The sequence below is a fragment of the Phoca vitulina genome, unplaced genomic scaffold (genome assembly GCF_004348235.1).
Source record: "Phoca vitulina isolate PV1807 unplaced genomic scaffold, GSC_HSeal_1.0 scaffold17, whole genome shotgun sequence".
Classification (NCBI taxonomy): domain Eukaryota; kingdom Metazoa; phylum Chordata; class Mammalia; order Carnivora; family Phocidae; genus Phoca; species Phoca vitulina.
In genome coordinates this window covers 24,307,650-24,332,071 of record NW_022589720.1, presented here as the reverse complement: position 1 = coordinate 24,332,071, position 24,422 = coordinate 24,307,650, and the positions used below count along the sequence as shown (strand labels likewise).

Genomic DNA, 24,422 nt, shown 5'->3' with positions numbered 1-24,422 from the left:
TGGTCTTATTTATTACCTATAAAGCTATAGTTTATGAAACTGAATCCCATTGAAGCCCTCACTTACATAATACAGTACATGAATCAAGGGAAGCTGATCCCAAGAATGGATCTTTAGTCTAAAAAGCCCATTAGCACATGGGATTTCCAAGCAATTAATAATGTATTAAGAGTGGTTGCATGACCTAAACTGGCTTAATCAGACTATCAGACTGAAGGATATTGCCCTTAATTCTTGATTGTGAGAGAGGTTTCTCTGTCTTCTGCTACACAAGAATAAGGAAGTATGTGGCCCCACTTGTCACTGGTAACCATGTTAAAGTCTGAGAGAAATCTCTGGTTGAGTGATTTTGATGCCCAAGGTGGGGGGATGGAGAGACAGAAAGATCCTGAGTTTTTGATCACATCACTTATGTGTGTGAGTGGGACTTGAAGCCTGCTTTCCTATGGACTATCAAGTGAAATATAATTTTATTTATTTCTTAATGCAGTTTGAAATGGAACATACTCTTACCCATAAGCCAAAGCATCCTAACACAGGCTGAAAACACTTAGTGAGAAAGAGTATGAAGTAATCAGATCTTTAGGATGCTGAACATGAATTACTATATCTTGCTTTTCTGATCGCCTTTCCTCTGTTAATAGGCTTACTTATTGGCTTCCCCTTTACCCCCACTAGCTTAATCACTCCTGAAAATCCTTTAATTCTCTACTTAACCATTCTCAAGTTGGGGATGTGAGTGTGGGAGAAGACTGCCCCTAAGCAGTTTAGATTACTTGTGTTAATGAGTGATGTTACTGATTCAAAAGTATTAATCAAGAGAATAGTTGAGAGGCAGAGAAGAATCTTGGGAACCCTTAGTTTCTACTCCTTTTCCTCAGAAGTTACAATGTCCCATAGTGGTGAGATGTAATAGAAAAATTTGATAGGATATACCACCATACCTATTCTAGTCTAGAAAATCCACTTATAAAACAAACTATTGTATTGATTAGTAAGTTTAAAATTCTCTATGTACCTTTGACTTCAGGCTGATGGATATCACATGAAAAGGGGAAGTATAAAGAACATCAAACCTCTCCCACTTCATCTCACAACTTTACAAAACATTTGGCATGCTCAGATAGAGAGCTGGGCTGAGTGCATATTTCATTGCCAAGCAATATTCATGAAGATTCTATTGCATGCATTGACTGCCACTTAAGGAATGAAACAGGACTACATAATCAGTTGAATTTAATTCAATCTATTTTGTACAGCCATGTTCAAGGTTATAACAAGGTATGTAGAATCTTGTATTAAACTTCCTTATAGAACCTCAAGACACATTTCCAGGGTAGAAATTTAGGGGAAAAATTATTTTGCTCACAAAACATGTACACAAGAATGTTCCACAGATTGTTTTGTAGATTCAGTTTGATGTACTACTATGGGTGGGTTATAAGCCAAAAGATAATCAGGGTTTATCAGACTAGCCTACACAAAAGAGAGAAAATATACAGCCACAGTTTTCAACTGGAACACATAAATAAAAACTGTAAACAATTCTATGCCTTGGTGTAGAGTGACCAAACAAATGTCAACTTTTAGATAAGAAAACATCCTAAATAAAAAAACTCAAGTGTTGTATTAGGAGACCCACCAGTCACAGTGTCTGTAACTGTTTCAGATATTTGGCCCAAGTCACCAAGGTTGTCCTAGGGATATCACCCTTCCATTGGGTGTACCCTTTTGGTCTGGATAGTCTGGAAGGCTAGCACAGACTTTCTTGCTTCTTAAGTGTATTCCCACCATGTGTCCAAAGGAAATCTGATTATAAGTAAAGAAAACGAACATCCAACATGAATAATATAAAAACACATAAATGTAGTCCAGAATAATGTGTTCTTTCCATATGTCAAAAACAGCGCTCGGCCTTAGTGGTAAAAGTAAGAGCCAGAGGCCTCATTCTCCAGATGCTCACAGGTGATGCTTATAGGTGAGACCTAGGTGATCATGCAGAGACTTTTGGAAAGATGTGTTCACAGTTGCATTGAGGTTAAGTAAGAGCTATTACAGAAGTGTGTGGTGAGAAATCTCAGCTGAAAGCAGGACAGGTGAGTGAAGGTCAGAGAAAGCTTCTTGGAGAAATAGACTCTTGCCCTTTTTCTTGAATATCCAATAAGATTTGGCCAGGTGAAGATGAGTGGGGCTGCCAGAGGTCAGCAATCAGAACAGCTGTTCTGGTGCACACCAGCTGAATATTAGTACAACCATTTAGCAAAGGGAGATCCTAATCTGTTTCATGACTAAAAGACTCAATCCTGACAGAACACCTATCTGTTCATTAAATAAGTTTCTAAAATGGCGGTTTTGAGCAGTCATATTTTATATTAAATACATACTGGAACCAACCTGACATCAAAGCATGGTGTTACCCATGGCACTTGACACAATGCCTTGCACAAAAAGTGTTCATTAAATGCTTATTGAGTTGAATTGAAATTCTATCGCCTGAACCTTAATTTCAGCTAGTCTTCTTGGGTAAAGTGGTTTCTTGCCGAATGCATTTCTACTGGTCAATATATCTAAGGCTTTATGCTGTATAGCAAACTCATTGGTGAAATTGTAGGGATGGTTGGAAGAGACACCATTGAATGTATTCTGAGGCATAGTATCAAGAATAAAACTCTGATAAGCTTTTGATATGAGTGGTTTTGGATGTGTGGTTGTTTCTGAGCTGGGGTGGAAGGTCAAAAGCCAAACCTAAAAAATGAATAGAGACCCTACAAATCATAATGTAAACTGAAATTGAAGGCTAATTGCTATATTCATATAAGATGTAATTGGGGAGAAGGCAATACATAATCAACTCTGAATGTCCTATTCATTATCTACCAAGCTGGTACTATTGGCCTACCATTAACAGAGCATGCATTCTAATGATGCTGTCTTCCTTCACTTTGTTTTTAAGTTCTGGCTTCATATTTAGCAGTTCTATTACTCTCTCAACATTGTAAATAGAGATTTACCTAATTGTTGGTTAGTAAAGTTACAGTTTTACACTCCTAAATTTTTAGTCCATATAGGATTTATCTGGTATAGAGTTTGAAGAAAGCATCTGTTTCCTCCAAGTGGCTAGTGCATGTTTGTCTTATCATCCACTGTCTCTCCTTCCTGCATTGGACACAGGAGGCCTTCAGTAAATATTACAGAATGAATAAATTAATGAATGATGAATCTGAACCTCCCAAGTACTCTTGCTGGGGTCCCTTTGGGACCAGCATTAAGTGATTGCAAGACTGACTCAAAGTGAATAGCCAGGCCTAAAATTAAAAGGCTTTCATGGGGCTGATGATATCTGCTGTTTTGGGCTATCATTAATTGATCATTGTTATTAAATATACTGATATATTCATTGAGGGATGAAAAGGAAAAATGTGTTTCCTTGTTTTCTTTCTAGTTATAGTTCTGAATCCTGAGAAATGGTGTACGTTACATATATACATTGTACATCCCCAAACTTCTGACATTATTTTTTGGATTTGTGATACATACATTTGAATCTATCTACCTACCTATCTATATCTGTCTGTCTGTCTATCATCTATTTGAGTATATATACATGTATATACATATGTATATATTAAGCATAAAAGGCACAAGAGTTCAGTAGTTAAGAGTATTGGCCATCAAAACTGGATTTAACTTTAGCTCTGACAGGTACAGCTGACCATTGAACAACATGGGTTTGAACTGTGTGGGTCCACTTAAGTGTGGATTCTTTTTTTTTTTTTTTGATAAATGGTGTACAGCACTGTGAATGTATTTTTTCTTCCTTATAATTTTCTAAATAACATATTCTTTTCTCTAGCTTACTTTATTGTAAGAATACAGTATATAACACATACAAAATATGTGCTAATCGACTCTTTATGTTATTAGTAGGTCAATAGTAGGCTATTAGTAGTTAAGTTTTGGGGGACTTGAAAGTTATACACAGATTTTCAACTCTGTGGGGGATGGTGCCCCTAACCCGTGTGTTATTCAAGGGTCAGCTGTACTAGCTGTGTGACCTTGGGCAAGTTCCTTAACTGCTCTGTTTTCCAGTCTTTAAAATCAGGAGGATTGACAGAATTTACATCAGAGCATTCCTGTAAGACACTTAGAATGGTGCCTGGAATATTGTAAGTGCTCTCTAAGTGTTAGCTTTTATTGTTACCCTACTCAGTTTTCCCAGTCATCTTTCTTATTTTCTTATTTCACAATATTTTTAAAAGAACATACAGGATAGACTTGAATGAGAGGTGAAAAAAGTTACTCACTTAGCAAAAAAGGAATTGCTTTATTTATCAGAGAAAACATATAGTAACACGCGCAGATGCTAAAACTGTAAAAGAAAAAAATCTCAGAAGAACAATGTTTAGTTTATGCTTGAATTCCTAAAATATATTGAAAGTGTAAACTCAGGAACTTCCTGTTTCCAAACAAATTAAGAATTAAAAAATCAAAATGACAGACTTCTTGCTAATCTGCTTAGGAAGGCATAAATTGTTAATCAGGCTCCAGGCAACATTGTTTCATACCAAGTTTAATAAAAAGTCCGCCTGAGGGAAGAAGAGGTCTGGTGGCCCGAGTTTGAAGCTGGGCAGCTCTGTTTACATGCTTAGTCCCTCTAGCTCTTGGGACACCATGGATAGGGTTTCCTTTGAAATCGGCTCCTTGTATAGGAGTCAGAATTATTAAAAATGATTAGCATGGCATGGAAAAGTTATATTTTTTCACTGGTGTGAATGAACATGAAAAGGAAATAAATTGGGAAAATATTTATTTAAGAGAATCTTTGGCAGCTTGTCTGAGAATTTCACCCAGTAAGCATTTATTGAGCCCTGACTATGTGCTTATATTTGCTAGTGATGCTTTCATCTTAAAACTGCGATCTGGAGATGGAGAAGTGGTATTTTAAAACTATTTCTCCATTCTCCCCAGCCTGGATTTATCTATTCCATACTGCATTTTATACGTGGATCAGGTGGGCTTTTGCTGTGCAGGGAATCAAGTAAGGAATTTTCTAAAAGTCTTGGCATTGTTTTTAGGAGCACTTGTCAATCAGGTAAAACCTAAATTGGCAAGTATTTGACAAGCACAGTATCTTTTGAGCAGTTGGAGTCTCACAGCTGCTGCTTTGGATTGTTGAGTTTAACAGACAGCCTAAATTTCACTCCTTGCTTTAAAATCTTTTTTAATAACATTATGGATATTAGTGTATATTTCTCAATTACAAAACACGGCAAGTTTGGCTCTTGTTTTCTGTGATTAAGTTCTCTAACCAACCGTGATGAGAAGATTGTCATGTAGAGAAAAAAAGAAAAAAATAAGCCTTTTGAAAATCCATTTTAATTTAGTGACAAATTGGGAAGCAAACATATGCTCTATAAATGTTCAGAACATTTAGGGTGCAAAGCAAACTTCTTGTTCTTCAGAGCCCAATTAATCCAGCATAGGGTTTCAATTATTTCTCCCCTCTCTGTCCACTATATAAAAATCTTTCATTACATCACATTAAACTCCGTTGCTTGAGAGCATTTTACTTTTCTGTAGCTTTCACCTTCATATCTTAAATAAAGTAACAGTTCTATTTAGTGTTCTCTTTGGTGAGAAAGCAGTTATTCACACGCTCACCAGACATCTTGCAGTGTCCTTCCCTCTACTGTGGTTATCTCTTTAATTTAATTCTATTGTTTTTTAGAACACAAAGTACACACACATTTAAATTCAGTGGGGAGAGTTTTTAAGAAAAACAAACCATGGTGCTATTTGGAAAGATATTTTGGAATGTGGCATCTGAGAATTAAAAGCAAACTTGAGGAAGAAAAGCAGGTATCGTGAGACAAAATTTTTAAATATGAAATCTGTATTTGGGCATGCCTGTACTTATTTCAAAGGTAGTTGACCTACAGGTAAATATACTTTCTCTGAATGCAAAACTTCCTGCAGAGTTAGTACCTTCTGGATCTGGAAGCGTGGGATCACCTCCTCTTGATGACACTAATCAGTAATTGACCCCTTGATTCTGCTGTTTTAATTAGGACCTGCCCAAATATTTTTTTGGTAAAAAGGCAGATATGAGTCAGAAAGAGAGTGAAACTGTGGCACCGAAATTTACCGTAAGGCCTCCATTATAGAATTAATTCTTTATGAAACACTGACAAAATCCCAACTAGATACTTTTAAACAAGTAGTTTAATATGATAATAATCATTGGGAGATACAGTAGCTCGACTTCGTTCAAATTAGGATTTGGCAGTCATATTCCAGTCTTGGTGGATTTTATCATTTTGCATTGGTGATTACTTAGTCTGACCACACCATTTTGATCTGTGTTAAATTAGAACCTGTTGCTAAGGAGAGCTTAGAATATTTTAGTTGAATGTGAAATTGAGCAGTTTCGAACATTTTATGAAATGGATGATAGTAGATTAATGAAACTCTCTCTCTTTTTTTTTAATCCTGCAAAAGAGGTTTAAGCTTTGCAGCTAAAAATATGATAAGCTCATTTTCATGACTGAAATCTACACCATAAGCTAGAAGGCAATTGCTTTTTGAAGTAAAAATGCAAACCTTAAAATACAGTGTAGGACCTTAGAAAATTTGTGTTTGTCCACAATTATGTAAAGTTCACTTTTATGGAAAAAAAAAGATACTGTTTTATAATGTGAACAGTTAAATTGAGCTGGGTTTTAAGTTATCATATTAGATATAAATTTAAAACTTTTTGTTTTCTACTGAATAATCCATTATGTAATCCAGTAGGCAAATTCATTGTTGATGACACGTTCTGGCCATGTGTCACACTTTTGGAGGACTTGTTAATATAGTCAAAGACTGTATTAGTATTGCAAACATTAGTATTAATCTCTATAAGGTTTAATTAAGGGATCCAGGGATACCTTTTGATTGAATGACTTTTGTTTAGTTTGTCTTTTTGGCAATCTATTTGGCTTTTAAATATCATTATAATTCCCCTTTACTTTTTATTCATCCAAATAAGGAAGAGAGGTAGGTCAACCATTTTTCTTCTTCTTTTTTTTTTTTTTTTTTAAGATTTTATTTATTTATTTGACAGAGAGAGACACAGCGAGAGAGGGAACACAAGCAGGGGGAGTGGGAGAGGGACAAGCAGGCTTCCTGCAGAGTAGGGAGCCCTATGTGGGGCTTGATCCCAGGACCCTGGGATCATGACCTGAGCCGAAGGCAGACGCCCAATGACTGAGCCACCCAGGCGCCCTGGTCATTTTCAACATGATGTTATTCATTATCTAACCCAGTGGTCCTCAGACTTGGATTTCATGGAACATCAACAGTTTCTTTCTTTCTTTCTTTTTTAAGGGAGTAGAGTTGACATTGGGTTGCTCGCCAGATTTTAATTTTGCTAAGGGGAAAAAAAACCCCAACATAATCTATCCTTTCACTTTCATGAAAGAATTGACATTTTAACTCCAAAAAAATGGGAAGGTCACTGGGTACTTAGATTAAATAAATTGAGATTTATAAAAAACACAGGTTGTCATAATTTTTCATATCCGATCACTGACCAATAAACTATTTTTTTCAAAGATGAACACTTGAATAGTCTGGAGAATCACTGACTTAGATTAAAGCTCACTCAAAATAACGATCAAGCCATTAAAAATAAAATAAAAACCTAAATTTTATAATGTGCCCCCAAATAGTGGTCAAAATTTTGAAGGAAAATTTTAATTCTTCTTTACAATAGGAGCTTTACAAAATGGTACGAATACATGAAATTTCTAAAAAAGTTGAAATCCTTATTTTCTCCATAAATTTGCATGTCAGCTCCTTCACAGCATACTCATAAATAATAATGTTATAGATTTAAAATTCCTCTTTAATTTTTTTTTAGGATTTTATTTATTTATTTGACAGAGAGAGACACAGCGAGAGAGGGAACACAAGCAGAGGGAGTGGGAGAGGGAGAAGCAGGCTTCCCCCGAGCAGGGAGCCCTATGTGGGGCTCGATCCCAGGACCCTGGGATCATGACCTGAGCCGAAGGCAGACACTTAATGACTGAGCCACCCAGGCACCCCTCCTCTTTAATTTTTAATGCCATAATTAAGTAGAGATGATAAAAAGCAATATTGGCCCAACAACTAGAAGTTACAAAAGAGAGAGATGGAGACAACTCATTAACCTCTCTGGTCATCAGGTATCTCAAATGTAAATGATGGGTGTTGGATAAAGCCATTTCTGAGCTCCTGTCTATGTCTCACATTGTCTGATTTTATTTGTAATTGTCACACTGTTTATGAAAGCTGGATTAACTACATGACTTTCTGAGTATTGGCAATAGAAAGAATAGAGAATGGCTCATCAATGTCAACCATATGTAATACTACTATATTGTTAATAGGATGTCTTCTACCACCACCCCAACTTTTTTTTTTTTTTTTTAAGATTTATTTATTTATATTAGAGAGAGACAGGGAGAGAGAGCACAAGCGGGAGGGGCAGAGGGAGAGGGAAAGAGAATCTCCAGCAGACTCCTTGCTGAGCATGGACCCGGACAGAGGGCTCGATCTAACAACCCTGAGATCATGACCTGAGCTGAAACCAAGAGTCGGGCACCCAACCACCTGTGCTCCCCAGACATCCACCCACATTTTTTGGTTGGAAATTTACTGGGTAAAGACATCATTCAGAACAAATATTGAACTGTGATGGTAATGAAATAACAAAATTGTGGTCATAAATAGAAGAAAATAATTATTTTTACTCATCAGATAAGGAGGGGAAATAAATATGACCTTACTCAACTCTACCCACAGTCCTAAATGCTATGTATAGAGTGAGCATATCAAATGCATTGAGAAAGGACTCGCACCTTCAGAGGGCACTGTGCAGGTGGGCTACCCCTGTCAAGGAAATGAATAGTTGTCATTTTTAGTTACGTTCCTCAAATACTCCTCCAACATGAGGCTATCTCTGAAGGCAGGAGAAGATCATTTATTCTCTTATAAAAAGTACCATTATGCTCAAATGGCTCACACAATACTCTTTACTACAATTATAAACTGTAGTGGCATGTTTGCAAGTAGTTTTTCAAAAATGAATAACCTACAAACATTTTCCTCAGCCTTAAAATCTGCATTGCTTCGGTCAAAATAATCAAGTCATTCCCATGCCCTCTTCTGCTATGTATTTCTCAGAGTGTCACACTTTAAATTCTAAGATATCATAAGTGTTGGTAAACAGCACATTCATTAAGTGCTTAGCTCAAGCAGGAATTCCCTGGAAATTCAAACCAAAAAAGGGCTAAATAAGAAGGATATAGGTATAGCATTTTCCTTTTGACTTTATACAGAATACATGTAAAATACTTAGAACAGCATGTAAAATGTAGAATAGCTCATTAAAGGTTTATTATCATTTACTTTATAATTATCATTATTTTTTGAATGTATAAAAATTCTGAACCTAATGGTCAGAATTTTTTATCTTGGTTGTCATATACATATGTATATATATACATATGTGTATATGTATGATATACTTGTTAATAGGCAGTATGGGCTGGGGGTGGACTGTCTTGCTAGTTAGTCTTTCATCATGCTATACCACATATAGAATCCAAATGGGTGACTTATATATGATGTGTATCACTATTATATACTTGGGTTTGCAATTGTCAGAAGATCACAGAGTGATCTATTTAATCAGGTGATCTGATTAATAGAGGAAATAAGCACCCAACAGTGTTAGTATAAAATCTACGTAGCTTGCAAGACAATAAAGAGAAGGAAAAGAGTTAATATTCTTCAAAGCACTAAGAAAACCTCTTTCTTTGATTCTCCTGATATTTTAGATCACTTTTTTAAAAAACCTACTTTGGTTATTTTATGATCCCTGCAGGATCATTTCCTTTAGGTGGTGATTTTTTTTAAGGATAATTTTCAAATTTACATTCCATGATAGAGAAGTATAGTGTTCATTTTTTTATTTTTTATTTTTTTGAGAAGTATAGTGTTTATAAACATGTTAATGATGTGTTTATAAAGTTGTATTTAATAGCAGTATTTATAAAGTGGAAAATGCACAGTGTGAAATCAGCAATTTTGATTCTATTTCTATTCTTATGTTTCCTTTTTATGTAAAAATTCACCTCCTCATCTCTTTTCACTTGTACACCTCCTCAATTTATTTTTGCTTGCTGTTTTCTATTCCTATAACTTATTAGGTCTCCTAAACATCTTTTGGGTAGATCTACCAATTTAGGAAATTATAGAAAGAAAAAAACACACTGTTCTTTCAAGTGATGAACTATGAAGTCAAATCATACCTGGTGGTGGCTAGCTTTATACTCCCCATCTTCATAAGATGCTCTCTTCTACAAGGTATCACTGAGTATGGTGGGAGAAGCTTGGTACCCATGCTGTCCATTTATACTGCACATCAAATTTAATAGTAACATTCTGGCTTTAATTAAACTCTCCCTCTTATAAATCTCAGCAAGGTGATCTGATTAATAGAGGAAATAAGCACCCAACAGTGTTAGTATAAAGATATTGAACGGATGAAACAAGGTAAAATAATCTGGAATCTGTGGTAATGGCAGACACAGCGCCCTCTGTGTGTGTGTCTAGTTTACATTTATGCATGTGTGTTCAGAGCATTCTTTTTTTAGTGGGTTTTCTGTGTTGGAAGAGTTAAAAATTTCCTGGATAGTACAGTCTTGAACAACTAGATCCTGGCTGTTTCTGGTCCCCTCTGACCCAATCATTTTGGCTTAAAGAGCTTTAGTCCATTTTACTTTTGTAGTAATGGAGATGCACCAGGTTTTTGAATGGTTATTTGTACGAATTTTCCCCTCTTATCTTCCTACTTTGTGAGTGATGGGGTTACGAAGACTGTATGCACTTGGCTCTACAGTTAATTAGGGAGAACCTGAAGATTCTCATATGACTGCTTTGAAAAAGGGAGCATTCCTTAGGAATAGGACTTTTAAAATGTAGGCCAGTTAATCTTCATAAGAGGAAAGCTCAAACAAAAATATTACTGTTGAGATCCAGGCAAGTGCCTCAACCTCATCTATCTTCAAAGTAAAATAAAAATCCCATTGGAGAACAAAAAGAGAAATAAAGAAATAAAAAGAAAAAACAAAACAAAACCGAATTTCTATATTTTTTCTCTACTTTTACTGGAACAGTGTCATAACTAGGTGCTTGTTCTCTCTCTCTCTCTCTTTGTGAGTTTTACTTTTTTCTTTCAGCAGTTTCCCTATTAGCATGATATTCTTGAGTCTTTGTATTTAGAATTATTATTCAGAAAAAAAATTTATACCAGAGAAAGTTTGATTATCTACATTTTCACCTTTTTGTGAAGCAAATAAGGTAAGCTCAGTAGACACTAGCTAGGCTGAAACACTATTAAAAAATGCAATTCAGACTGAGTCACTGTTCGTTATTTTTATAAGCAAGACCCTAATTCTGATCAACCCCAAAGAATGGGCTGCCATGACTAAGCAAGCAGCATAAGGCAACTGGCTTCTGCTGGATGTTATCTCATTTGGAACACTTTAGAACAGATTTTTAAATTGGAAGTTAAAACCTGCAGACTGTCAGCAGAAGAGGGTGATTCACCCCTAGAGAACTTACTTTTAAGTCCCAGGCAGAGTTTTTTAAGGAGTAAGTTACTTAAAATCTGTTGTGATACATCAAAGAGAGAAAGAAAAACAACTCACAGAATAAGGGTGATACATGCATCCAAACAAAATTTGGACTTTTAATATATGCTTATTTGAATGGGGGATTTCTTTAATTTAGAAGCCTTTAGTTCATTATGCTTGTAAATGCTTATGGATCTCTGAAAGGCTAATTAAATTTTTTTCCAGCAAGTATTTCTTTAGTGGGGAGGGGTTCTTTGCATGGAACTTTTTGAGTCATAACTATGATAATTATTGGATAAATTTGAAGGAGGGAAGTACAGTCTTGGCAAGGTCAGAAATAAGGAAAATCTTGTATTGATGGTGTGAATTCTTTATTAATTGGCTAATGCTTTCATTTGGAATTATAGGAAAGTTACCCAAAGTCTAGATACCGAGAAAACTGTGCAAATGCTCCTGAGTTCCTTAAATTAGAGGAACCGTACACATGATAGCAAAAATAATGATTTTAACCTGGCAGAAATGTCAAGCTAGTACTTGGAGGACATTAACTCATCTATGAAGAAAAAGCTGCTATGGATGTATTATCTTAGCTAACAAAATCCATGGTGCAACTGAACTACAGGGAGAAATGCATGGAGTGACCCACTAGAGGTCCCTTCCAACTAAAAAAAAGTTTCCATAGTTCAAAGGATGCAGCCTTAGTAAGTTGGCAATCATGACTGCAAAGCAAGTAAGGGCCAGAAGGGGGGACCACACGTTTCACCTCCTTAGGAAGAGACATGGTTTTTCAGAATATTTATCACATTTTATTTCTTTTTAACATCCCTATTAGGGACACTCAGTTAGATTTAATTAGATATTCAGAACTTGTTGTTCCAACTTATCGATACATTTGCCATACAGAAGTGTTTTTTTTTTTGATGTCCTGGAACTGTAGTTGTGCTTTCTAGAAATTTTTACTGTTTCAAATTTCTCAGAACAGTATTTTGCGAGATAGACTTTTTTTCTTAAAAAATGAAGAGTGCCTTAAAGTGAGTTTTTACTTGCAAAGCTCATGGAAGTGGTGGGTGGAGGAGGTAAGGTGCACGTTTTCTGATAGTAGGCAACTTGGTAGAAAATGATTTTGTTTCTATACATTATCTTTGCGAAGTTAGCATTAAGAAATGTAATTGCAATAAATTGATGTAAAAGCCAGATAATAAAGGGACTAAAAGTCCCTATAGAGAATCCAGTTTGTCACTTATAATGGCAGGAAAAGATAATTTTAGACAAGTACAGTAGAACTAAACCATTGCCATTTTCCTTCAAAAATGTGCTGCTGCCTCTCATGTTTTTCTGAAGAAATTGGTTCCTCTGCTTCAAAAGTATGCCATGAACCATCAAAATAGGTAGAAAAAGATACGCCTTTTATTTTCCCCCAGTACCTTTTTATTAGAACATACCAAAGAACAAAAGGGGGTGAGATACAATCCTGTGCAATTGTATTTTCCAGTAAATTGTTGGATTTCTTTTAAGTTTCTGAGCTCTGCATTGAAAATCTGGCCTCTGGCATAAACTTTGCCCTCTTCCTTTTGACATAATGAAGACATCTGCTTGATCATATCCCCTTTCTTCACACAACTTATTTTCCAGATCTCTAAAATAGCAAACACAGAGCCATGCAAGTGCTATTACACAAAGGATAACACTCAAGCTAAACTGGAAGAAATTTATTTTCCTCCTAAAGTAGAATCCTAAAGGTTTTCCTTTTCAGGTAAAGGTGGCAGCAAGAGGAAAAAAAAGGAGATAAGCAATCCTTGGCTACCATTTGTAGCCTATTTGTTATTCATTCTTAGAAGAGTTGTACATTTTCTAGGTACATCTCTGTGTTCCTCTTCCGACACAGAGAAGAGTTTTTTATCCCCCCTGGATAATAAACAATCAGAAAGCCCGTATTTTTGTGTGTGTACCCCTCCGGAGCAGCCGTACGAGTACACACCAGCCATTCCAGCAATATTCTTGAAGGAAAAAAATCTCTTCTTTCTCACATTATGTGCTTCAGTAAGTGAAAGTGAAGATTGGTGGAGACACAGGATGATATACTTCTATAGTGTGAATATTATAATTCAAATGGCTTTACCAAAAAAACAAACAAAACAAAAAAAAAGAGGGAGAGAGAAATGTGTGGCTATTCTAGATGATTAAACTTCTTGATACTTGAATTTTCTCAGTAGTTAACTCAGGTGAACAGCCCTTTGCACTAACAAGGACCTGCATATAACTCCCCATAAAATATGGATTTTATTGCAGCAGTGAAAACACTTCTCAGCACCATGCTGACCTCTCCAGCATCCTCCATCTCAAGATCTCCGATAACTCTTGGCAGAAGAATATCTAACTACAGAAGAAGTAATCCCAGCTCTGCAACTGCTGCAGTACACAACACAGCAATGTCCCCTCTTACTAAATGCTGGGATTAACGCATTGGGGGGCTCCCCTTTTCCTGCATCGGACACCTACGACCAGGCACACTTGATCTGCTCTCCAGCCAGTCTGAGGGAGGCGTTATCCCCCAGATTTGTGCCTGGCCAGCCGTGGAAGATCACCAGCGAGCTGCGTCTTCCACATGACTTTCTCCCTGGACAGTGTGCTCCATTTTCGGAGTCCAGTGTTGGACTTTCCTTGCAACCCAAGCATTTCTTTCCCTCTGTGAGCCGGCAGGCATTTCCCCGAACGTGCAAGCTAACGGTTTTCTTTGGCTCCTTCTCTGAGCCAAATCATCTATTTAGCTTAAGTTTTCCTTACTGGGAGCATTCAGGAGTTCTCAAGCTACCTGGATTTTCGGCTTTACCCGTAAAGGCAAGAAATGTAACTCAGCCAAAGCAGTCCCCGCACAGACTCTTGTGATGTGGGCAGGTGGAAATAAATCAAGCCCCAAACGGCTCCGCGGGTCCTGCACGCACCAGCGCCCTTGGTAATTGACCAGCCAACTTTGCAAATGCCGGAGCTCCCCCGGCAGCCTCTGCCCGCGGAGAGAAAAGCAGCGAGTTCTTCCCGGCGGCCCGTTACTTAAGCTCCCACCCAGCCCCACGGCGGATCGGTCTTACCAGAAGGCGGAGGAGCGGCGCCCAGGCTCCCCGGGAACCCGCGCCCGTCCTGGGCAGCGGCAGCAGCGCCGTCTGCGCAGCCGGACCCGCGCGCCTGCCCCGACCCGGGCTCGCAGGCTGAGCATCCCTCCCAACTCCGGCGTGCGGCACCCATCGGGCAGAGGGGGCTCTCTGATTGGCTTCCATCAACGCTACAGAATTAAAAAAAAAGGAAAGGCATGCACAACCACCACCGCCGCCAACAGAGATCGAACCCACCTCTGCTCGCCTTCCTGCGCCCGGGAGACCCTGCGACCCGCCCAGGTTGCTCCTGCCTCGGCTTCTGCGGTCGCGGGCTCTGCGGTTTGTGCTGCCGCGGCTGAAACTGCGGCTCTCGGGATGGGAAGGTTACGGGCTCGGGAGAGCTGGCTCTTGTGGGCACACACTGATTTGCAAGTGAATGAAGTGGGAGGGAGCAAAGAGAGGAGGACTTTGTTAGAGAGGCCCAGTGCCTGCCCCCGCCCGCCCCCTCCCCTTGACAGAATGACTCCCTGTGTTTGAAGTCCTGAGCAATTCGCTCCCGGTAACACTTCCTCCGCCCCAGGCTTTCCTTTCCTTTCCTTTCTTATTTTTGGGGGTTAAAACATACTCAGAACTTGTGTGACTCCGTCTGTTTCCTCCTTTATACTGTCAAAATGCACCTTGCGCTATTATCAGCAACAGTCGGATGTTCTTTTTTTCTTTTTTACCGACCGGCCGAGCAATTACAATTCCCAGGGACACAGTACCTCGTCGCGCTCCCAGTCGGCCAGCTTCGTGTTACAGCACGCATAACATGCACACACATAAAACAAACCGGGTCTCCCGAGATAACAATACCGGTGGCTTTTCTACACCACGTAAACCGGCGTTCTCCAGACGCCAGCAGACACACATTCAGACGTGTCTTTCCTTCTCGCCTACCAGGAAGACAGGTTTTTACATAGTCCTGTGATCTCTGTTGCTCTGTCGGAGTGAGCAACCCCAAGATGTTGTAGCATGAAGCCATGCTTCCCTGGGCTTGCAGAAACACTCCAAACCCAATCCCTCAGGCTTGCCGATGACTTACGGCTGATTCCATCTTTCTAAATGAGTTAACACAAGGATACATGAGACTTGCAGAAGAGGGGTGTGTAATGATATTCAAGGTCTGCCTAACGGTTTAAGATCTTTCAGGAAAGTTCCCGAAGTAGGATAACCTGTAAATTAAACTCTTTGGTTCACATAGCAGTTGGAATAGCTATATTTACAGTTACAAAAAAGTAATTTCTAATATTAGCTGCAAAAATCTTAAGCATGCCAAAGTATTATTAAGCGAGAGAGTTATGGTTTTCTACATAGGCGATGTAGACATGATGGAGCCAGGCACTGTTGGATTAGGAAAATTAAATCTAATTACCACAGTGATTGCACCCAAGGTCAGCAGCATCCCAAACCAGCTGTTTGTGTAAGCTGTAAGTTCATGGGGAGATTTCCATTGCCTGGTGCTCTAAAAACAAAATCCGGGCCACTTTGGCCTCTGAGTGATGAAACTGGTTGGAGGCTGGTCTCCTTCCCAACTGAGCTTTTACTAGAAAATCTTTTGTTTCACTAATAGAAGTTCAGGCATTTAAATAAAGCCAAAATCAAAGTAGTTCCTCTAGGCAATCAGTGCTTCAAAGAAGTGTGCACGGAATGGTTTTAGCACAGATGTTCCACACATGGAAGATGGAAAGGCTCTGAATTTCTTTCTTGAAAAGATCTTCCCCTAACGAAGAACTGCCACCAATTTACAAAGAAAGACTGAACATTTTCTCTTCGTGCAGCTATTTAAACTCTTGTGGAGAAAGGATAGGCAAGAAGAAATCTGCTTCTGATTCATAGTTCATTCCTCAGATTATGAATTTCTTATAAAATTAATTGGAAATACTAGCTCTTTATGTTTCTATAGTACTCTGCTGATTACAAACTCCTTTCATAGACTGTTTTATTTAATTCTTTTTCCAACAAGTGGTATGATTTTTCCTCATCAGGACAGAGGAAATAGATTGATGAAGAGATCGCATAGGTTAAGTAACATGTCCAAGGCAATAAAACTGATAAGCAGAAGAGGCAGACATATTCCTGGAAAAATTGTGTGCAGGTGTGTATGTGTATATATATAAGATACACATACTATATATAATTTATATGTAACATATTATATAATTATGTACTTGTAAGTATGCCAGTAAAAATGTCACATTTTAAGACTCTTTTACAGAAAGATATGCAAATTAACTGATTTTTATGGTAAAAGTGGGAAACTAGTGGAGTTGATGTTCTACCCATTGAACAAGTTAATATCTGACAAAGGAAATCTCTAATTGTTTGCAATATACTGTTCTTCAAACCCCATTAAGCCACATATCAAAAGGGGCTAAAACAACTACTTTTTATTAGGAATGGATAAACAATCAATTTGCTTCTGAACAGTGGCAGCTTTGAATCACGTAAAGGATGGCACTTTTATACTAAAAAAGGTTTTTGTGTGATTTTTGAGGATCTCTAGTAACATTTGCCACAATCATTATTAATTTTTCAATGACTAATATTGATATGGATGCAAATATCCATAATTACTTTATCCCAATTTCAGAGATGAAAGAACTGAGAGTTACTAAGATGAAATGATTACCTGGTGTTCCATAAGTCCCGTTTCCAGTTCATTCTCTGGCACACCAAAGCACGGTGACAAGTCACAGAAGCTAATTAGAGATAGTTAAACAAATGTGGGTGGGGGGGCGTCTTTGCTATCATCACGTGGGCTCTTTTTATGAAATGTGAGTGGAAATTCTGCAAGGCCTCTGGAGAGGCCCGGACGCAGACCCCCAGGAGCTACCAGCACCCTGCTTGTACCCGTACTTTTTTCCTCCTCACGCTTCTGCTTGGGTTTTCTCTCTCATCATAACCCTTCCTGTCAGTCAGACCTTCATAGCCGCACCGCTGATGGCTCCTGAGCTTACCTGGTGGAAAGGGAGTGTCTCCCTCTTTTTGCTCCATTTCCAATTTTATGATTGATCTGGCGTTCTGGACGCATCAGCTGGAGCTGGGGCAGGGGGAGGCAGCAGGGTCACCTCCACGCTGGGTCCCCTAGCAGTGGGGGCGTGTCCTTGTGAGCTGGAAGACCTCCCTAAAAGTGTCTCGTTTCACCTAGTCTCTTGTTTAGGAATTCAGTACAGCTGAAGTATCTCATCAGCTTTTAGGTTAGTTCATTATTTTATATGCTTCAGTCAAAATTACTTGTACTTCTCTCCTTTACAGCTTGCAAAGTTTCAATTTAAAAAAAAAAAAGAACCTCCTTCATAGACCATTACTAAGGATATTAATTTTGATGAGGGATTTTTCAGCTTCCACTAAATCTCTCTTCAGATGATTAAGAGGCCATCTTATCCTTATAATGGGGATGCATATAAATAAATAATTACAAGTTCTCTGACTTTCTTTTCAATAATATACATCCGTATGCAATGATTATCTGGTAAAAACATTTTCATGATCAACAATTATTCTTGATTAGAAGAAAAGGTTCACTTTTAAAACCATGCGCCTAATTAAGAACCTTGGCATGAGTGGATGTGCTTCAACCAATCCAAATCTTCCATCTAAAATTTACCTTAAATGCGTTGCTACCAGAAAAAGTACACACGTTATAATGCTTATTACTTAATATCATGATGTGCACAAGTGAACAGATTTCACTGAGGAATGAATGCCTCATTCCCCCACTCTGCCCTGTATGTATATGTGTACACGAGTGTGCCCCCCCTCCCCCCACCCGCAGTGTTTAAGGGGAAAAAAAAGGTTTAACCACTCTGGGTATTATTGAACTGAAACAAGGAGACAGGAAACCTCAATGGAATTCCCCTTTTGTAAGAGCCATAGACATCTCAATACAAGCTAAAATAAATTCACACAAATTTCATGTGCTTATCCAGGTTTTCTACTCCTGGGAGAGTTTCCAATACTGTATTTAAGATGGGTTGGATCCCAGGATGCATTAAGACATTTTTCTCTTGATCATTATGTTTGACTCATCACTATAGGTAGATTACAATAGCCAGGAGATTTCCAAATGCAATAAATGTACAGCAACACAGTGTTATTGACCTACCGAGGACATTTTAGTATTCTGGGAATTTCAGGGTTGTAGAGTAGACTTCAACTTTTTGCCAAATTCTTTTTACATTTTATTCATGGCTTTGTGGTAGAATCTAAATTTGCCTGATCAGTTATGTACAATCCAAGTTTGGTGGACTGTACTATGGCAATGAAGGGACATGTCCTTGTTCTGAAGAAACAACCCATTAGGAGAGTAAGTATCAGTATATTTTCTTAAATAACTGGTGTAGACCAGAATAAATTGAAAATCCTTCACTTGCATCCAGAGGGTAAAATAATTTCTTTCTTTTGCTAATCCCTCTCCCGATTATAGAAGCACTTGATGGGAATAGTGGCAGGCTGGAGTAGGAAAAACAATATAATAATGTATGTTCAAAAATATTTTGGGACTTTATAGATTTTTGAGAGCATTAAAATTTTACAGATTTTGTCAAAAAGAAGACAAGGACAGAGACAAAAAGATGATTATCCTCTGTATTGGTATAAATGTTCTTTTTAAGAAGAGACCAGACCTCACCTAGAGCCTTCTTTTCCTCTTTAGGTACCACACTTAAGTACCCTTTTTCTCTTTAGAGAAACCCCTTCTCTTGGGTTTCCCTTGCACTTTGTAAAATACCTGTAGTACTTTAGCTAGACCTCATTGTTTACATATTCTTTTCATCGACTAGATTGGATGTCATTGAATTATTAAAGGTAGAGCATTTGTCTGTTTTGGTCATCATTTTATCTCCTGGTGCTTGAAAGAGTGCTTGGTACCTACATGTATAAATAAGTAGAGATCCAGATAAAGTAAAATAGATTTAGTAGACAGAACCTGGAGATGGCACAGAGACTGAAGACCATGTTTATGAACTGAAGGTAATAAGACTGGAAAAGGGAAGGTTCAAGTAGGCCATGAGCAGTCTTCAAGTACTTGAACAGTGCTACGGAAGAAAATTAGATTGGCTTTTACTGTGATGGAAGCTTCAATTACTACCCATTGGTGAAGCCACTGGAAAATATTGCGTTTCACTGAATATAAGACACCCATATTCTCACATGTTAACATCTCTGAAATTATGATGCTTCTTACAATTGACACGGTAAGAAAGCATCATGTCATGGTATAATTGGCAGTGTCTTTTCTTTCTTAATGACACATGAAATAATGGTGCAACTTACTACCATTGGCATCTTAGATCTGATGACATGCAGATGGCAGATTTCAGCTTAACATATGGAAGAATTTTCAAACTATTAGTGCTGTTCAAGATGAAAGGTACTGGCAGCTTCAGGATAGAGATGAAGGCATTCAATCACAGACTAGACAAACACGTGTTATAAATGAGCTCAAGCATCAAATTTGGGATTGAATGATCTTTTACATCTTTGATAAACTTGAGTTGCTTGAATTTTGATCCAACCTTATTATTTTTGTAGATGAGAAAACAAGGATCACGTGCTTTGTCCAAAGTCACACATCTCTTTAGAGGCCAAGACTGGACTATCCATGCCTCCCATTTTCTTTTTAAGGATTTTATTCATTCATTCATTCATTCATTCGTTCATTCATTTGACAGAGAGTGAGAGAGGGAACACAAGCAGGGAGAGTGTGAGAGGGAGAAGCGGGCTCCCCACTGAGCAAGGAGCCTGATTTCAGGGCTTGATCCTAGGACCCTGGGATCATGACCTGAGCCGAAGGCAGATGCTTAAGGGCTGAGACACTCAGGCACCCCAATGCCTCCCATTTTCTAATACGAATATCTTTTCATTTAATGCTTGTTTTCTCTTCAGGCTTACTGCATAGAAAATGGGATATAATATTTTGATAGAAGCAGTAATTAACATTTACTGCATGTATGTGATGTAGCATTTACTTGTTCTTTACATGTATTATTTAATCCATCGGACAGCCTATGTGCTAGGTATTATTATTGCTCTTGTTTTCAGCAGAGGAAATTGAGCAATGGGAGGAAGAAGAATTTGTTCAAGTTCACATAACTAATACGAGTCAGGTTGAAATTCAAACAAGTGAGTTCCTGTACTCTTAATCACTATATAGGGACTTAACAGATTCACAGAATTTACTGTGTAATCTATACACAGTAATGTGCAAATCAAAACCTGCCATAGTCCCAAACTTTTTAAGATAAACATGCTTTGGATGTTGCATTACTGTCTTCTTTATTATTTGCCTGAAGGTATCTGGGTAATAGTTTCAGTTTTCTACTGCATTTATGTGCAAACAAAACCTTAAGTGCTTTTGTTAAATTTTAGGGCCAGCAGGAAGCAAAGACAATTTGGTTTTATTCTTTGCCATGTGTGTACCTAACCCATGCCTCCTTCCACTCTCTTCCTATCTGGAAGTACTCTAAAGTTGAGAAAAATCAGTATTTAACTTATTTCCTGACCTCTGTTTCTTATTCATTGTGGGCCCTTGGCCATCTGTAAAGATGCGTTTACTCTTACTGGTCTTTTCTGAGGTGAGCTTTCTTTGTGTGCTTCGGGTCAGTCTTTATTTCTCAAAAAGGAATTCTTCATAGAGATGCAGGCAGAATTCTTGGTCACAGCTGAGGTCTTCTCATTGCACCCTGGGAAACTATACTTATTAGCTCTCTTACAAGGAAAAATAAAACTGGAGAAAAAGCTACCCAGTGTCAATTGATAAGGAAAACATTTTAAGGACCTTAGTGAAGTTCGTTTTGAGGGTACCTTTTCAGACATCATAATATTCAAAATCTTAAAAATATTCTCAAATACTGGTGATTTACTGAAAAATTGTGTCATCTGTCTCTTGGCCTTAATTTATTTATCTGTAAAATGAAGGCGTTGAAATAGTTTTCTGCTCCAGTGGTTTCTCTGTCTTTTCTCTACTTGTTGCTGTTTTGTTTGTGGCCACTAGGGGGACAAAGAACAGACCTTTCTATTGAAACTTGTTTTACTAATTTGGAATAATGGCCTTGCAGAACAACCATAGGAAAAACTGATTTTTCTTAGTGAGACATTGAATATTTAAAAATGCCTTTTATTAATTGCTATTAAACTATGTTATGAACTAGTTCTTCTTTGTAAAATTTGAGAATTTATGGAAAACCATTATAGTAGTCCCTCCTTATCTGTGGGAGATGTGTTCCAGGTTCTTCAGTGGATGCCTAAAACCACAGATAGTACTGAACCCTAAATATACTATATATTTCGTATACATAAATACCTATGATAAAGTTTAATTTATAAATTAGGCACAGTAAGAGAATAGTAACTAATAATAGGTACTAATAATAACAATAGTAACTAATAATAGAACAATTAGTATGCTATAACAAAAGTTATGTGAATGTGTTCTTTATCTCAAAATATCTTATTGTACTGTATCCATCCTTCTTCTTTTGATGATATGAAATGATAGAATGCCTATATGATGAGAAGAAGTGAGGTGAATGACGTAGTGTTAGGCTGCCATTGACTTTTGTCAGAAGGAGGATCATCTGCTTCTGGACTGCAGTTGACTGTGGGTAACTGAAACCATGGAAAGCAAAACCTCAAATAAAGTAGAAACTACTCTTTTACTATTTCTGTAACCAGTAAAGTCTTTTAAGAAAAATCATGTATCGGGGCACCTGGGTGGCTCAGTCATTGGGCATCTGCCTTCAGCTCGGGTCATGATCCCAGGGTCCTGGGATTGAGCCCCGCATCGAGCCCTGCATAGGGCTCCCTGCTCAGCCGGAAGCCTGCTTCTCCCTCTCCCACTCCCCCTGCTTGTGTTCCCTCTCTTGCTGTGTCTCTGTCAAATAAATAAAATCTTAAAAAAAAAAAAAAAAGAAAATCATGTATCTCCATAAACATTACCATGTAGGAGAGTTCACTAAGTGCATTAGGAATTTGAGCCTTTTGTAAAGTATCACAAGCCACAGTATTTTAGGAATGCAGATATAGACATTTAAAGGATATTTTGAGAAATTTTAGTAGTCATCAAAGTTGGTAGTAATTAGTTAATATTTTCAGAAACTAAAGCAACACAAATAAGAAATTTCTAATTACAAACTTGAAAGGAAACTCAATGTTTTATACCTGAAAGAGGGCCATAGTATATAATGATCATTAAAAGCAATTTAGTAGCTAATATTTATTGAACACTTCACTTTACTACATTTCAGGCAATGCACTAAAAGCTTTTATTCATTTTTTTTTTTTTTTAGATTCCACATATAAGTGAAATCATATGGTATTTGTCTTTCTCTGTTTGACTTCCCTTAGCATAATACCTTCTACATACATCCATGTTGTCACAAATGGCAAGATTTCATTCTTTTCTTTGGCTAATATTCCATTGTATATATACTGCATCTTCTTTATCCATTCATCTATTGATGAACATGTGGGTTGCTTCCATATCTTGGCTATCCAGAGAACAAACTGGTGGTTGCCAGCGGGGAGCTAAGTTGGAGGGATGGGTGAAATAGGTGAAGAGGATTAAGAAGTACAAACTTCCAGTTATAAAATAAATAAGGTGAAAAGTACAGCCCAGGGAATATAGTCGGTACTCTTACCCCACTGTATGGTGACCGGTGGTGACTACCCTTATTGTGCTGTGCATTGAGTAATGTCCAGAATTCACGAGCCACTGTGTTGTATACCTGAAACTAAAATAACATTGTGTGTCAACTAGACTTCAATAATAAAAAAAAAAGCTTTTGTTCATATTCTTCTGATTCTCTCAATAACTCTGTGAAATAGTGACTTGATCTTGGCCATGAGTAAATGGAGATTTAGGGTTTCATTACCATGGCTGTTCCGCTGCTGGCCAGTCCGCTTCGCTCCTGTACGTGCTCTTACCAACCAACTATATCCCTGCACATTGGTAACAGCCTACGCAGATTCTCCTCTCTTAATTATAAAATGCTTCATGTTTATTACTGCTTTGCATGTTCCCTCAAGTTTTTTTTAGTAGAGGGTGCACATGTTGTTAGCTTTTGTGTTTTCAGGCAGAGAAGGCAAACTCAGAGGGGTTACGAGTCCTGAACAAGAATCAACAGTTTGACTTCAACAGAATGCATTTAGAAACAAGAGTATTTTATCTTCAACTATTAGAACCAGAATCTGGAATGGAATGACATTTCTACTTTCTGAGCTCTTGATTTTGAAAAGCTTATGCTTACAGTCTGGTGGTTGTCTCTAACTTAAAGAGAAGACCCTAAAATTCTCAGAAAGCTTGAAATTCCCATTTTTGAACATCAGTAATCACCCCATTTATCAAATGCCTATTATGCCAGTGCTTTTTAAGTTGCCTCGTTTGATTCCTCATGATAACTTTCTAAGGTGACTATTCATACCATTTTACAGATGACTAACACGAACCTCAGAGATGTTAAATAACTTACCTGAGGTCACACAGGCCAGTAAACAGTTGAATTTGAACCCACATCTTAAGTATGACTTAACTTAACATACGTAATGAGGTTCGAGGTATCATATTTGTTTGAAATGGTTGTGGTCACACTCTCTATTCTTAACTATAAATGTGACCCAAGTTGCAGCT

The 24,422-nt window shown here is 37.8% G+C and overlaps 1 protein-coding gene across 3 annotated transcripts in view; it reads right to left on the bottom strand.

Moving 5' to 3' along the window:
• Positions 1-15,785, bottom strand: part of CDH6 (cadherin 6) — a 124,731-nt gene extending 108,946 nt beyond the window's left edge. Inside the window, exons 1-2 of one of the 3 annotated variants that reach the window (XM_032415144.1) lie at positions 15,517-15,785; positions 15,008-15,173 (exon numbers count right to left, since the gene is read on the bottom strand). Coding sequence is in view for 2 of the 3 variants with exons in the window: in XM_032415142.1 (XP_032271033.1) it covers positions 14,750-14,935 (186 nt within the window). In the remaining variant the exon portion in view is untranslated. Of the gene's footprint in view, positions 1-14,749; positions 14,984-15,007; positions 15,174-15,516 lie in introns of those variants that run through there. The other 2 variants (XM_032415142.1, XM_032415143.1) reach the window with 2 other exon arrangements.
• Positions 15,786-24,422: the final 8,637 nt, after the last annotated feature.